Genomic DNA, 14,253 nt, shown 5'->3' on the forward strand with positions numbered 1-14,253 from the left:
CCAAGTCACGACACAGCTGGCTATAAGTGTCAATGCTGGCCAAGGATGAGTTGGAGTTCTCATGAGATGGAGCATAATTGCGAGGCGAAGTGGCAAGAGTACGAAACAATATCTTTAAAGAATAAATCAGATAATCAAAACGATTAATACAATAATCTCGAGACCCGACTTGACATAACTTGGCTTTGCATCGGTATTCGTTTGACCCCTGTTCAAGCTCTCGGGCGGTCAATGGCGGCAGAATCGACGTGCTCGCGTCTGCAAATGTTCAACGGTTCAACTTCGCGACACTTCATACAGATTCACTGTTATCAGAGGAAAATTTTCTCGTCTGCGAAGCTAAGGTCCAAATGTGCGCACGAAAAAATGTCAGAGAATTCCCCAACCGGTGACAAAACACCTCCACTGCCAACATCAGCCAACGCAATCATCATGGCTCCCATCATGGTTCCTTACGAGCTGCGCAATGCTGAAGCTGTACACGATCAGATGCTTCGAGACTCGAAGAACTATTCCGATAATTTGCGCAAGGGTGCCGAGCAATTCCTAACGAACTACCTCCTTGAGGAACAATTGAAGGCCATCAAGCTCGAGACCGAAGCAGCGGAGGAGAAAGCCAAGCTACAAGAAGACATTATCTTGGAGCAGAAGAGGATACAAGACGCGGAGGCAAGAGTCCTGAACGCGCAGAGGGAATTGAGGGAATCGGAGAGAAAGAGACGAGAGGCAGAAGTCAAAGCACGAGAGGCAGAAGTCAAGGCACGAGAGGCGGAAAATGCTGTCAAGCGTATGCCAGCAGTTCCTCCTCGAGTCGCAACCCCACCACCAGCTACTTCGACTACCACTTCAGCCAATACGACCCAAACACCAGTTGCAAAATCGCCTGCGGAGGCTGCTACTAGCCAACCTGCTCAACCTCCTCATAACCCATTCGCGCAAGTCAAGCCCCCTACGACCCAATCATCCGTCGAGTCTGCGGCTACTCCTCCAGCCTCTGCTCCCAACCCTTCCGCCCCAGCAGCAAGCAGCACTCCCGCTCCTCCCCAATCCGCCCTTCAACATGTTCCAATCCCAAGTCAGCCTTCGGCAGGTACTGCGAATCAGCCTGCTACGAGTTTCTCAGACATGGTTGATGGGCCTGAGACTCAAAAGTATATTTCCGTTCACCTTCAACTTAAGATGCTCCGAAAACAGGTCAAGCCAAAGGGCAAGGCGAACACAAGTCCATTGAAAGATGTAGCTATGAAGCAAGGCGCGGATATTCGTGTTGCTCTGGGACAATTGTCAATTGGAAACAAGAACGCGAATGTCGTAAGTAGCCATCATCCTTTGCCATGCAGTCAGCTAACGCCTCTCGCAGTTCAACAAGCTCCGTGATATCATGAAGGACTCATTGACATACCAAGTCAACATCGGCCAAGGCGCTCAGGTCCCTATGATCGATCCCTCCCCATACGTGCTTCGAGTACCTGCTCCTGTCACCGATGGAACCGCTAAGAACAATGGCGATCAACTCCCTGTCTTGTTCATATACCTTCTGTCTATCTTCTCTAAAGCCCTCATCGCCCAAGCTGCTCAAGAAGCTGCCTTGAAGTCTGAGAGTGCTGAACCAATCGCGATGGCTGCCCATCAAATCTTCTCTCACCCTGATCTCCTCTGGCGCGGCATGTCCATGATCGATATCTTGATCGCAAAGCTTCGCAAGTCATGTGGAGCACTCTTTGGCTTCAGAGGCGCCGAGACGAAGGACACTGGCCGTATCACACTGGGCTGGAAGAAGGAAGACGGCATGTGGGTCTCCGAATCGATCCATTACGATCGCATGAGAGGCATTGGCGCTTTCTATGCTGGCTTGACTCTTCGTCGCTACAAGAACCGCGTCAACCCCTATCCTCCACCTCACTACTGGCGAGCCATGGCTGCTATCCTTACTTGCCCACAACAAGAGAGATCCAACACCAGCTACTATGTCCTCGGTGCTCTGATCAAGGGTTACGAAGGAAAGTTCCAAGAGTTCTACGGAGATTTCGCTCGTCTTGCCTTGGAAGCTGCGTTGATCCACTACCCCATGGGTGCGAGAGAGAAGAACGTCGCCGTTATGACATTGCTCACTTTAGGAGATAAGGCAAAGACGGACGGTTTCATTCCTCAGGCGTAAAGATAAATCACATTAGTCACTGGGTACCGGGAGTTCAGGTTGCTTGGAGAGCATGGATGGCGTTGGGACTGGTGGTTCTGTTATTCGAGACAGGTGGTGCATCAAGTCTTTGATTCAGTACTCCATATTCCTCCATAGATGGGGAGTTTTTCTAGATGAATGTACTCTAGAGATATCAGATAAATGATACATGAGACCACTATTGAATGAGTGTGACCTGCCATGAACTGTGCAGCTCGAAGATTCCCGTTTGTCCTTGCATACCTGCTCACTTGCGGTAGCGCTTCCAGCCGAAATGCTTGGCATCGCTCAATGACCTCCCATGTTTCAACCATGACTCTTTGCCCCTTAGCCTCCCAACAACCATGATGCTCTATGCGCCATGCTCTATGTACGTGAATAATCTCTTAATGCACTTTCCTTGAACTCAAAGTCCACTTGATCTTCATTACCAACATATTTCTCCTTTCTTCGACTCTCGAGGCCCCTGCAACCAGCACCTGTACCGAGAGGTCAAGAGGCATCAAGCTTAAAAGTTATCTCGACCCTCATTTTGGTGGCTGTAGACTACATTCAGTAGGTAGATGTTTTCTAGGCAGGCTCAGCAGTGTGTTCTGCAGCAGCTCCAGCTCCCATCGAGCACCACAACGATCCCGCTCCACACCAGTTCGTCTTCTTCACTGGTCGCTCACAAAAATTGAATTCCCCAGAAGGGAAAGAAGCATCTTTGAATCATTGAGATTATCATTGAGACCATCATTGCCAGTAACTATCTGCTAACGTCTCATTCACATCCAAATCCATAGTAGAAACAAATTTCCTTACAGCCTCGAGTCGTGGCATCTTGCCATCTACACCCAACGTATGGACCTTCAACAGCTTCCATCGACGTTCGAACGGCTTAAAATGCCTTCGCATTGTAGCTGATATTTCCCGAATTTACCAATAGCCTTCCCGTCAAACCTTGATCAGAACCATCCTGCTGCTCTAGCCAGAGACAAGGAAGTCACCCGTGAGGTCTATATCTGTGCTAGACATCGCCATCCAGGTGAATGGAGGTGGATGGCAAAGGAATTGGAATCCGTGGAAGGATCAATGCTCGTCCCTGAACGAGAGGAAAGGATTAAATTCGAGATTACGATTCAATGGCACGCCCAAAGCTTGCACAACGAGAACAAGTGCTCAAGCAGGCAAGTCTTGAGATCTTCCAGCCGATGTAAAGTACTCCCTTGAAACCTTGTATATCTCGAATTCTGCTTTCTTGCTCCGTCTTCTTTGTAAGCCCTCCTCTCGCTTTACTTCTTGTAAATCCAAGATGATGCGTTCCGCGATGTCGAGTTGCTCTTGGTATTCTGTAGCTCAAGTCAGTTAAAGCAAAGATTGGAAGGGAACATTGTGTTTTATTGCTTCGCCTGAGGTTGTTTGCTTGCAAACTCGAGAGACCACTTGACTTTAATCAAGTGAAAGAAAGCAGGCATGAATTGGATATTTGGTTTTGCTTTCTGTCCGCTGTGTTAGATTGCTGGCATTAATTGTTGTGAAGGCTTGAAGTTGGTTGTGATGCTCAATTCGGGTCTGCTAATCCGAGGCTCTGATCTTTGACGGATTAGAAAACGTCTCTCTGGGTCGTGGATGTTGCTGCAAGGAGGGATTGGAATCCAGAAAGCTCTGCCATGATCTGCCTGCTTCTGAAGATATTGGTGGCAATCAACTGCGCGGGCATTGATTGTTCGCTGACATCAGCCAACCACAACATTGGAAAGGCAAGGGAGGGAGTACGAAGATGCATCTGTGTCAATGCTTGCAAATAATCGAGAGAATCGTAAAGCAAGCAAGCTGTATTGCTTCGAAGCCAGAGCATCGAGGCACTTGCCCTCCTCAAAGGCAAAGCCCCCATCACTTGCAAATAATAGACGCATCGTGAGGCATGACTTTGCATTATTTGCATCAAATGGTTCCAATAGCCAATTCGATAGGTGTGACTCTAGGACACAGCTATTCAGGGCGGTGTGCGCCAATATCAACTGCACTTTTATGCCAGCACCTGCCTAGTCCCGATTAGGCGAACTGTTTACCATATTCATACACCCGTGTACTGATAACATCCTGTTCAATACTCACTTTGTTGATTGAGCCTTACCAACTCCTCAACACCTTCCTTCCACCTTTCAAGCTCTCTGACTATCCCGCGTGCGGAAGACTTACCACCTTCTTCACTCATACAATGTCTTCATTCTTCAACTACGCTCTTCTCACCATCCTCGCCACCCTCATCGCATTCTTCAGTCGTTCTTCTTCCTCCTCTTCCGCCACTTCCTCCTCCCCTCCCGCCATGGTTTCATACATGACTCCACTTGCTCCCGTAAAAGCCATCAGAAGAAGGCAGCCAAAGCGTGTTGTGTCCAAGGTTGCAGGACCTTGCATGACCGCCGAGGTCCCTTTCTTCGTGTCAAATGCCTCTGATGCCTTCAGCAAGTTGAGTCTGGATGATCAAGTCCCCAATGGTATGTAAACACCTTTCCCTTCCCAAAGTTTTCCGCACCCAAGCTCTCGCAACACTCCTTCGAGTGACATCACCTCTTGTGCTCTTCAATCCTTTCATCAAACACACTCTGACTTGTCAACAGTCAACGATCTCACCGACTCCTTCGCAAAGCTTTCGAACAAAGAGTGGATCCCATACTCTGACAAGCCTCTTCGTAAGCCAAGCCCAGAAGTCGACGATCTTGCTTCTTCATTCGCTGCCTTCTCGACCAACGATCGCCCTCTCGAAAAGTCAGCACCCATTGTTAATGAGCTCGTGTCCTCATTCGGTAGCCTCTCAACCTTCGACAAGCCTTGTGAGAAGTCTACCCCTGGCATGGACAGTGTCATCGATTGTAAGTTGAGACACAGTGCTATCTTTCCCCCTTCATCAGACGTCTGTGTACTAATTGTCGACAGCGTTCGGAAAGCTTTGGGACAAGGAGCGTCGTCTGCGTTCTGAACGTACTCTCCCAAAGCCAAGCCCCGAAGTCGATGATCTTGCCGCCTGCTTCGGCAATCTGTCATGCACCGAGCTCCGCCTTCGCTCTTGCTGTAAGTACTATCTTCTTTCTCTTCAATCGCTTCCAACATTACTTGTCATTGTCAACAAACCCCCATTCCCTCCCAACCCAACACCAGTACACTTGTACTAATTCCCCCAACCTATAGTCAAGGCACCTGGTCGACGTCACAATGTCGCCAAGTCCGTGTCTTTCGTCACTTATCCTGATCGTGAGGACGTTGATGTCTGTGAGCTCCGCTTCTTTGAGCTTGAGGAGGGGGAAACCCTTTCTCACAGAGTTAGCCGTAGCAGCCGTCATCTTCCTCATGTACATGGAGAGAAGTTCATCGGTGTGACGTCCACCGGAACAACCCAGCTTGTCAAGGCCACTGGGTTCTTCCGTTCTCCAACCAAGTCCTCGAAGTAAGAGCTCCGAGTCGTTCTGAGTCAATTCTTGCGTCTTCCGGTCCCTGTCAACACTACCCGGTACAATTCTTGATCCGACTCGGTTCTTTGTTCGATATTCGTTTGCTCTCCCGTTCCGTTTTGCCCAGGATTCTACTAACCTTAGCCTTCTCCTTCCCTGGATCTGGATCAGGTATGTATTTCCCTTTCATTCTTACATAACAATAGATGCGTCTTATCAACCATCGTCAAAAACATTTCAAGAAACGGCTCGACTATCACGACTTTGGGAGTCCTACTTGGTGGTTCTTGTAGGGCTTTCGTCTGGAGCGGTAGCCGGGTATCAAAAACAATCACCAAAAAAGCGGACATCGCATCACATTTACCATGGACCTAGCCGGAGGAGCACGGCACTGTTTTCCCTTTCGACCTTGTTGGATTAGCTGTCGGATTATGGTAAAGGTAATGGGGTAACTCCCCTTTGTGAGCTTACGTGCACAGGTTTTAGGTCCCACCTCCTCCTCCACCTCCCATCCCAAAGAAGCTTAACATCAACAGCTCTTACACAGAGCCAGTGTTGAAAGTCCGAAGAAGTAAGTCTAAACCCCAAACATCCTCTTCATGCAATCAATTTGACATCCGGAAAGGCAAGGTCGAAATCCCGAAGAAGCATAGCATCGACACATCGACACCTCGTACGCAGAGGCAAGGTCAGAATGAAGAAGTAAGTCTAAACCCCAATATCCTCCTCATCAACTCAAGCTAACCTCCCAGAAGGCACTGAAATCCCGAAGAAGAATGACATCGACAGCTCGTACGCAGAGCCAAGGTCCGAAGAAGTAAGTGGAAACACCAACATCTTCCTCACACAACTCAATCCTAACATCTCGAAAGGCATGATCGAATCCTGAAGAAGCACCACGCCGACACCTCGTACGCAGAGCCAAGATTGAAACAAGAAGGTAAGTCTAAACTCCAGCACCCTCTTCTTCATACAGCTCAAGACTAACATCCAGAAGAAGCAGAACATCGAAAGCTCATCCGCAGAGCCAAGATTGAAATCCCGAAGAAGTACGACCACGACACCGAACAACAGGGCGAAGCACGAAGGGCACGAAGCGGAGGAACAAGAGAAGTTATTTCACATAGATCCCCTCCCTCCATTTCCTTCCGTCAGCGCGCTAAGGTGGATGGCGTAGTCCTTCGGGAAACGTCCACCCCTCCCAGCGGAGGCCCCGGGCGATAACTCTTCACCTCTGCGTATGGTGTTCGGGACGAGTAAACCTAGTGGCGAAACCAAGAAGAGAATTTATTTGTTTTCCTCCGAGCTTTTGTTTACTTTTCATTTTGGGATGGAAAGGGCTAACAGTTGGAAGGTGGGAGATTGGGGATGGGTTGAAAGAGTGAAAAGATGGAAGGCAGGGATCTTGGAGGACATTGGTTTGGCTTGCTGGACTTGTTCTTCATCAAGCTTAGTGTTGCAATACAATGAGAACATATTCCACCATAAGCATTTACATTCATGCCCGTGAGACAACGTAACAGACTCAACTCATCATAGACGCAATTAAACATTAGACTAAAACATTACTACATACTTTTCAAGCATCATTCTCAACCCCCTTCCATCACCCTACCTTTCCACGCCAGCACGTTCCTCCGATCTGAACACCCATTAAACCCAACATTTGCATTCCTCCCCTCATCACCAACTCCCTCCCTCATCAACGTCCCCCTCAACAAGTGGTAATATAAACCCCAATCGGGCTCGGATTATAATCCTGGAAATAATTCAAACAAGTATCCCCCACGGCCTTCAACTCAAAGCTAACCGCCTCCCCTGCCGGACAAGCAAACGTCGCCACATTATACGAGTTCCCCGGCGCCACCGTGATAGAACCATAGTCCGTCTCCACTGACGGCGCATTCGCATAGCTCGTAGATACCGTCGCAACTCCGCTTAGGAGAGAGAAGTCAATGGCGCCATTGCCACTGAAGGTGAAAGAGGAAGTTGTCAGTTGGGATTGAAGGGGGAAGAGGAAGATGAGGGAGCAGGTTTTCCCGGAGTCCGAGGCGGGGATGTCGAAATTGAAGATTGAGGAGATGGTTGAGGAGACTTCGCCGAAGTAGCTGGTGCCTGCCGCGGAGTTGGGGTTCGAGGAGTCGATTGGGATGATGAGGTGGGGGAATTCGTAGTTGCCGTTTAGGTTTGTGGGGCAGGTTGTTGGTGGAGGTGGTGGTGGAGGGGGACAGGAGCCGCAGCCATCTGCTTTCAGGGTGATTTCACCGCAGTTCGTTCCGCCGGGGGTGAGGTAGATGTTTGCTTCGCCCTAGTGAGATGTTAGTCATGTTGAGTAGAGTGAGAGCAAGCTGAAGACTGGAGAGGACGTACATTATCTCCTGTTTGGCATTCGTAGAAGGTTGTGCCGCCATTGTAGGCAACCGTTCCATCACAGGCGACGCTGAAGCCTGATGTAGGAGTGGCTCCAGTGTCGCATTGCCATTGAGAGGTTGGAGCTGCTCTTGTTAGGTCATGTACGCGGAACAGGTCTTGATGACTTACGAGTCAGGATACATCCACGACCATTGGCATCAGTGATAGCACCATCAGCGATGCAGTATTCGGCAGGAGAAAGAGGTCCATTGACACGGTTCTGTCCATCATCAAGTTGACCGACAGTTCCGGTCACGGCACCTGATGCAGAGAGATGGAAGCAGCAAGGAGCCCAACGAGTGATGATTGCATTTGCTCCCGCAGCAAGGAAAAGAGACGAGAAGATCGTCTTCATTTTTTGAGTGATCTTTTTAGAACGACAGTGTTTGTTTTGTTTTTCAACGATTGACTTTTGATTGAGGAAAGGAAGAATCCCTTGTGCCGGGGTAGATGGCCATACTTATGGCAAAGCAAAAAAAGATATCATGATTATACGCCACCAGCAAAACCCAACACGAGGTCCGACTATCCGGGAAAAAACTACAAAAGCAAGCATCGTCATTGTTTCCCACGATCAGCAAACATGTGTTGTCTCATGGGTACTATACAGATCATGAGACATCATCCCTCACCTCACCGCGTCCAGAAGAAGGATTGAGAAGTATTGAGGTGGTGCAGACTCGGACGGTTGCAGTTAAGCTCAATAATCTCACCTCGTATTCACTCTCTCTAACTTTCGCTACCCCGCATTCCACCGGTCTGCAGGGTTTGCGCATTGGCTGGGCTGATCTACCAGATCTTGGGTAGCTATGCGAACAATGCGCTCATTGTTGTTTCCGGTACTGTATCGAATGAGTGAATTTCGCGATGTCACCAGATGCATGGCATGGGTGGCTTGCAGGTTGCCGTTGAAGACGAGGTCATGTGATACCACATCTCATGAGCGTTGACCATGTCGGTTGCCGCGGTACAACACCAATTCGAAGATCTTCAAGGGCAAACAATCGATCTGAACTCAACCTTCAGTAAGTATCCGACAAACGGAACATTGTGAGCTGGGAAAGTGGTGCATGATCTGAGAATTGGATGGAGATGCAGCGACTAGCCGCAGAGCATGAGGAACATAACATGAGGCGACGAAGGCTGAGAATAGAGCGGGAGAGACTGAGGCAAGTAAAGTGCACCAACTTATTCGATTTCATTCTGAAATTCGCAGGGTGGTGCAACCAACACGGCTGCCATGAGTTTGTTCAGAAGCATGCTTCATTAAATCTCTACCCACGATGCCTCAATCGCCGGAACCTTTCACATTATTACATGCGACGACGGAGGTCCTCTGATCTCCATGATTGAAACAACTGGTCAAGGTGACTTCTCAAAAGGCGGTCAAGGCCGAAGTTACAATTCAAGGTCCTGGCACAAATGGAAGCATCAAGAGGACTACGAACTGTTGGGAAGAGCTCATGATCCGTGCTGGTCTCAACAGATCCTTGCTGAACTTTCTTGGTAGAGGTGGTCGACGGAGAGGAAGGAGAGGGAAGCGGCAACGCGTTGTGGTGATGTTTGAGCGAGTTGTCATTTCAAGGGAAGTCGCGCGATTAAGGTTACTAGCGCGTTTCTTGACATGCTTACAAAGACACTTGACGTCCTTCCCTTCAATCTTCTCTTCCATCTTTCTCTCGAAAACATCCTTTATGATTGATCTGTCTCTTTCCTTGACGATAAATGCGGTCATATTTACCGAGCACCTCTGTAGAAGCCCAGATAAAGTTCCTTGATCTCTTCATCACCTGATAATCTGGATCTACGATCAAGTCCCGAGAACTGATTCAGCCGTTTCAATGTTATGCTGTTCATCTTGTCCCTTTCGATAAGTTTAGTTGCCATTCTCCATGGTCTTGCTATTTTACTTGCCATGGAATGTTTCGAGCGTCTGATCACGTGTCGTTTCCCCATCCCAGCTGGTTGCTTTCGTCAAGTCTTGCTATCTTCACCTGAGACTTTGCCTCTCATCCAGACATCTGAGCAATTCTACATGCGGAGTCAAAATCTCAAGGCCTTCTTTCGCCGCGACCATAACACGTGACAATCAAAGAGCATGTTCACAGCCTTGTCCGACTTATGCACAGCTGTACTTTTCTGTCAAATCAAACACCTTTTTCACATCCGGCTTGAGTAACGTGCTCAACGCATTGGATATTGATTCGTTCTCCTAGCGAAAAGGCTGACCTGGCTGCCTGAAAACGAATCTTTGTGTTCATTGAATATACTGGCGATAAGAAGATAAAATGCAATTTTTCTGGAAGTGTCGGCCTGCCAGAAGTGTCAAGACATAGTCGCCTTGCTCTATTTGAAACGAATCCACCCCCCAGCAACAGATCTAGAACGATGGTACCACCTTTCGACAGTAAAGAACTGCAGGCTGTGCCTGATGATGAGAGCGGAGATTGATAGCGAAAAATTGAATCTTGGTCAGGCTTCAATCATCTTCAATGGCTCTTCTGCGATCTTGAAGGGATGGATCAACCATAAGGTTGTCTTTTCTTTTCCTATTCAGATAACGAACTTGGGCCGAGTTCCGGAAGCAGCGAGCGACGAGGCTCGGCTCGGGAAATGGAAGTTCGAGTTGTATAGCTCAGTCAATGGTAACGATGCAAATCTACATGTGTGATTTTTATTGAAAGACAATAGTCATCACTGCTGTCGGGTTTTTGCGGGACAATAATGAGCAACGTTTTCGTCGCGCGCGAAAATGAATTAATGATTGCCACGCCACCCATCACCTATGCAAGCCTCATGACCAGGGATCATTTTTACCTACACGTCTCATTGATGTGCTCCGAGAGCGGTTGATCGATACGAGAAGTCATGCAGGACGCTTCACATACGCTGTACTTACACATTGCTGGGGTCCGAGTATGCCAGAAGCTGGGGTGACAAAAACCGATACCCTTTCATTACACCTGAACAGAATCAATGTTGCTGAGCTTCCAATGTCCCTGCGACATGCGTTGATCATTGTAAAGGAACTTGGCATTCCTTACATTTGGATAGACTCCTTGTGTATACTTCAAGACTCTACCGAGGACTGGGAAGTCGAGTCCGCTCAAATGGGTCACATCTACAGCCACGCATGGTGCACTATCGCAGCTTCAAGCGCAACTGACTTTCAAGGAGGTATAAAATACATTCGTGACTACAAAGAAAGTCCGCCTTGCAATATTAACTTGGACCACGAAGAAGGCCACCGGGTGCAAGTCAGCATCAGGCCGCCACTTCAAACGTGGGCAAAGTTTTACAGAAACAATCCTCTTAACAAGCGAGGATGGACGTTTCAGGAACGTGAGCTCTCTCCACGAATCTTGCATTTCTCTGCAGACCAGATGTGGTGGGAATGTAGATCCCATCGACAGCAAGAAGATACACGCCCAGAGCATCCCGATATCAAAGAACCTTATATCACCAGACAACCCGTTGACAATTCTGTCAGGATACGCGGCGTTGATGCACCCAAGAAGCAAAACGGTACACCTATAGATCCTCTCACATATGTAGGACCACAAGTCAGCCAAGCAGTTCAACTGCGATGTCTTGACAACATGTTGGAACCCTCGTCAATACACAATGAGGACTCTTCGATCATACACAATCTCGTCATTAATGCACGATACAATACCTGGCACAAAGTGATACAGGATTACAGCACAAGAACCTTCACCAGGATCACGGACCGCTTCCCTGCCCTATCCGGCTTGGCCAGTGAGATGCAAGCCGTACACGGTGACGAGTATGTTGCCGGTATGTGGAAGGGAGATTTGCTCCGAAGTCTACTATGGCGACGAGATAGTAGACCTGACTCCTCTCAAACCATGCTTACTCGGCCGCTTCAATATCAAGCACCTTCATGGTCCTGGGCTGCGATTGGCGACGCTGTCACTTATGACTTGGTCACGTTCAACCGACCGCAAATCAACAAGCTCCTCCCCACGACGGCAAAGATCAAAAACATCCACCTGGTTCCTGCGGGCTCTGATCCCAAAGGAAGACTGAACGCTGGGACAATCAAAATCAGAGGAAGATTAAGGTATTACGAACCTTCGACTCTAACAACGACGATGATATTTCACTTTGATTTCGATGACCAACTCGACGATACTCCAATTTACTTGCTGAGTTTATTCACGATAACTAGTTTCATAGGATCAGTCATGGGGTGGGCGTTGGCGGTAATAATGATCGAGGAGCCAGTTCCAGTGTTTCGTCGAGTTGGCGTTGTGAGTAATGTCTATTCAGAGTGGTTTGATGACGCGGATGATGTTTTAATCCCAATCATTTGATGAAGAGGGTCATGGTGGATCACGATTTCACCCTCAAACTTCACGAAAAGTCTTCTCACTTGATCGAAGCAGGGAGATTGTACAGTCAGCAAAGTCACGTTATAAGAGGCCATCCACTTAGAGAAAGCTTTGGTTGGTTACTCCTGTATTCTTGATGAGCATCGCTGAGTGTCACCCGCAGTACTCCAAAAAAATCCAGTTACAATCTCCCGCCCAGCCTCAAGCACAAATCAAATGAAATCGTTCTCAGCATCTCAAATTTGTCAAGTGACACTTTTTGCTCTTGCTCTTGTTCACTAGTCCCTTTCAATACTGGTCTCTTTGGATGAAATTGCAGGAACAGCAAGCGCAAGGAACATGTGGACAGCGTGCGGTCCCACAGCGAGCATTCTGTACTATGTTGCCTCTGACTATTGTCAGCTGTTTGCATCGACAACACTCCAAGTATATGACTTTGTTCGGATCGTAAGGCTTTTGGGCATAGTTCATCGTGTTTGGTAGAATCAGTTTTGAGATTTCGTATTCTTTTGGTCTTGAAGTTTGTATGTAGAATGTTTCGATTGCCGTTGTCTAGAGAGTGTTTACGAAAGTTCACCATAGAAAAGACCCAAGTTCTTATAGCCTGCATGCCTTCGGACCTCCCCCACCCAATGTTTATTCACATATTCCACTTGTATAACATGGTACCTCAAGGATGATGCTCTGACATACTGCCTTAACTATACACAGATAGGGTTGAATGTTAGTCTCGTACTGTGCAAAAGTCCACTCCGATTGTCCGGTGTCATGGAGTCAGGCTACAGTACTATCACGTGTCACTTCTTCCTCAGATCTAGAATCTAGAACCTACGAAAAGGTCTTCTTACATACAGTATACGTTAGATTGGCGCAACCTCACTATTGTGAGATATGACGTGTACGAAAGAGTCTTCAATAAATGGTAACCATTGTTGTGCAAGTTTTTCCAAACGTCCATATGCTTCAAGAAGTTCTCCACCACCTCCGGCCATACCTCCACCTAGTTCTGAGCTGAAGAAAGTAACCTTACTCCTTCGCTCCTGCTCGTAACCCCCAGCTTTCCATCGCTCCATTGCTCTACAAATCTGTCTCCCTACGGGGCCGGATAAAAGTGACACTGTAAACATATCCCATCTTTTGACACCACAGGTCCATGTTCACAGTAGCTACAACAAGCTTCCAATGCCAAGATTCCGCCCGCAATCGGTGTTGGATTGTTGCACCTACAACACAGTAGGTAAATTCCCCTGTTGGGGCTGTATTGGTAGCCGTACATGGAGTTCTATAGGACCGCGATGTTATGTTTGATGTCTGGTATTGAATGATGACCCACTGTCTTTGTTGAGATATCTCGGTTGGCGCTTAAAGTAGAAGTAGAAGTGGCTCTTGGAAAGAGAGAACGAATGCGACCCTAACTTCGGAAGGAGTTTTATATTCCAAGAATTGAGCTTGGCTCAAAATATTTGAATCACTTATAAGATAGAGGTAGTTATTCAAACTGATTGATCTTGCTCAGAATATACGGAGTTGAGAGTCATCGACTTTTGTTACCTCCTGTGACCTCGTCGACTGAGTCTTTTGTCCTCTTCATGCATCGAAGCTTTGGCTCTCGGTGGAAGGAGGAGCAGAAGGGAATAGAGCCTCTGCCCCTATACTTCTAAGCATTTAGATTGTGAGAAGAAGATGCTGAGCAAGAGTGATATAATAAGGGTCCTACGTGACGCCTAAAGTTGGATTGCAAATCCACATTTACAATATAGAAGGTAAGTTAAGTTCTTTCGTTGAAGTTGTAGTCATATATGAAATTGGGAGGATACCTGCTATGTTTACGGAGATTACGTTTTGTATCTGATATTCTGACATTTTGCCGTTG

The 14,253-nt window shown here is 47.8% G+C and overlaps 4 protein-coding genes across 4 annotated transcripts; 3 read left to right on the plus strand and 1 right to left on the minus strand.

Annotated features, from left to right (window-relative positions):
* The first annotated feature begins 293 nt into the window (after positions 1–293).
* On the plus strand, positions 294–2,355 carry LY89DRAFT_779576 (GLE1-domain-containing protein). The gene is made up of 2 exons (XM_018222305.1): positions 294–1,311; positions 1,361–2,355. Exons 1-2 carry the CDS (start codon positions 367–369, stop codon positions 2,156–2,158), a joined length of 1,743 nt encoding a protein of 580 aa, XP_018074003.1. The 5' UTR covers positions 294–366; the 3' UTR covers positions 2,159–2,355.
* A 2,027-nt stretch (positions 2,356–4,382) lies between these two features.
* Positions 4,383–6,837, plus strand: LY89DRAFT_772116 (uncharacterized protein; the record flags this gene model as incomplete). The annotated part of the gene is made up of 11 exons (XM_018221903.1): positions 4,383–4,662; positions 4,786–5,037; positions 5,102–5,236; positions 5,354–5,609; positions 5,758–5,784; positions 5,820–5,931; positions 6,100–6,184; positions 6,239–6,315; positions 6,369–6,430; positions 6,486–6,553; positions 6,611–6,837. 11 exons carry the CDS (start codon positions 4,383–4,385, stop codon positions 6,835–6,837), a joined length of 1,581 nt encoding a protein of 526 aa, XP_018074004.1.
* Positions 6,838–7,327: 490 nt separating this feature from the next.
* Positions 7,328–8,380, minus strand: LY89DRAFT_580548 (GPI anchored cell wall protein; the record flags this gene model as incomplete). The annotated part of the gene is made up of 3 exons (XM_018209066.1): positions 7,328–7,921; positions 7,984–8,108; positions 8,155–8,380. 3 exons carry the CDS (start codon positions 8,378–8,380, stop codon positions 7,328–7,330), a joined length of 945 nt encoding a protein of 314 aa, XP_018074005.1.
* A 2,530-nt stretch (positions 8,381–10,910) lies between these two features.
* On the plus strand, positions 10,911–12,362 carry LY89DRAFT_580326 (HET-domain-containing protein; the record flags this gene model as incomplete). The annotated part of the gene is made up of 3 exons (XM_018209052.1): positions 10,911–11,217; positions 11,266–11,421; positions 11,602–12,362. Coding segments are annotated over 3 exons (1,224 nt in total), but the record flags the coding sequence as incomplete, so codon positions are not given.
* Between the last annotated feature and the right edge of the window lie 1,891 nt (positions 12,363–14,253).

Source organism: Mollisia scopiformis, assembly GCF_001500285.1.
Source record: "Mollisia scopiformis unplaced genomic scaffold LY89scaffold_7, whole genome shotgun sequence".
Lineage (NCBI taxonomy): Eukaryota > Fungi > Ascomycota > Leotiomycetes > Helotiales > Mollisiaceae > Mollisia > Mollisia scopiformis.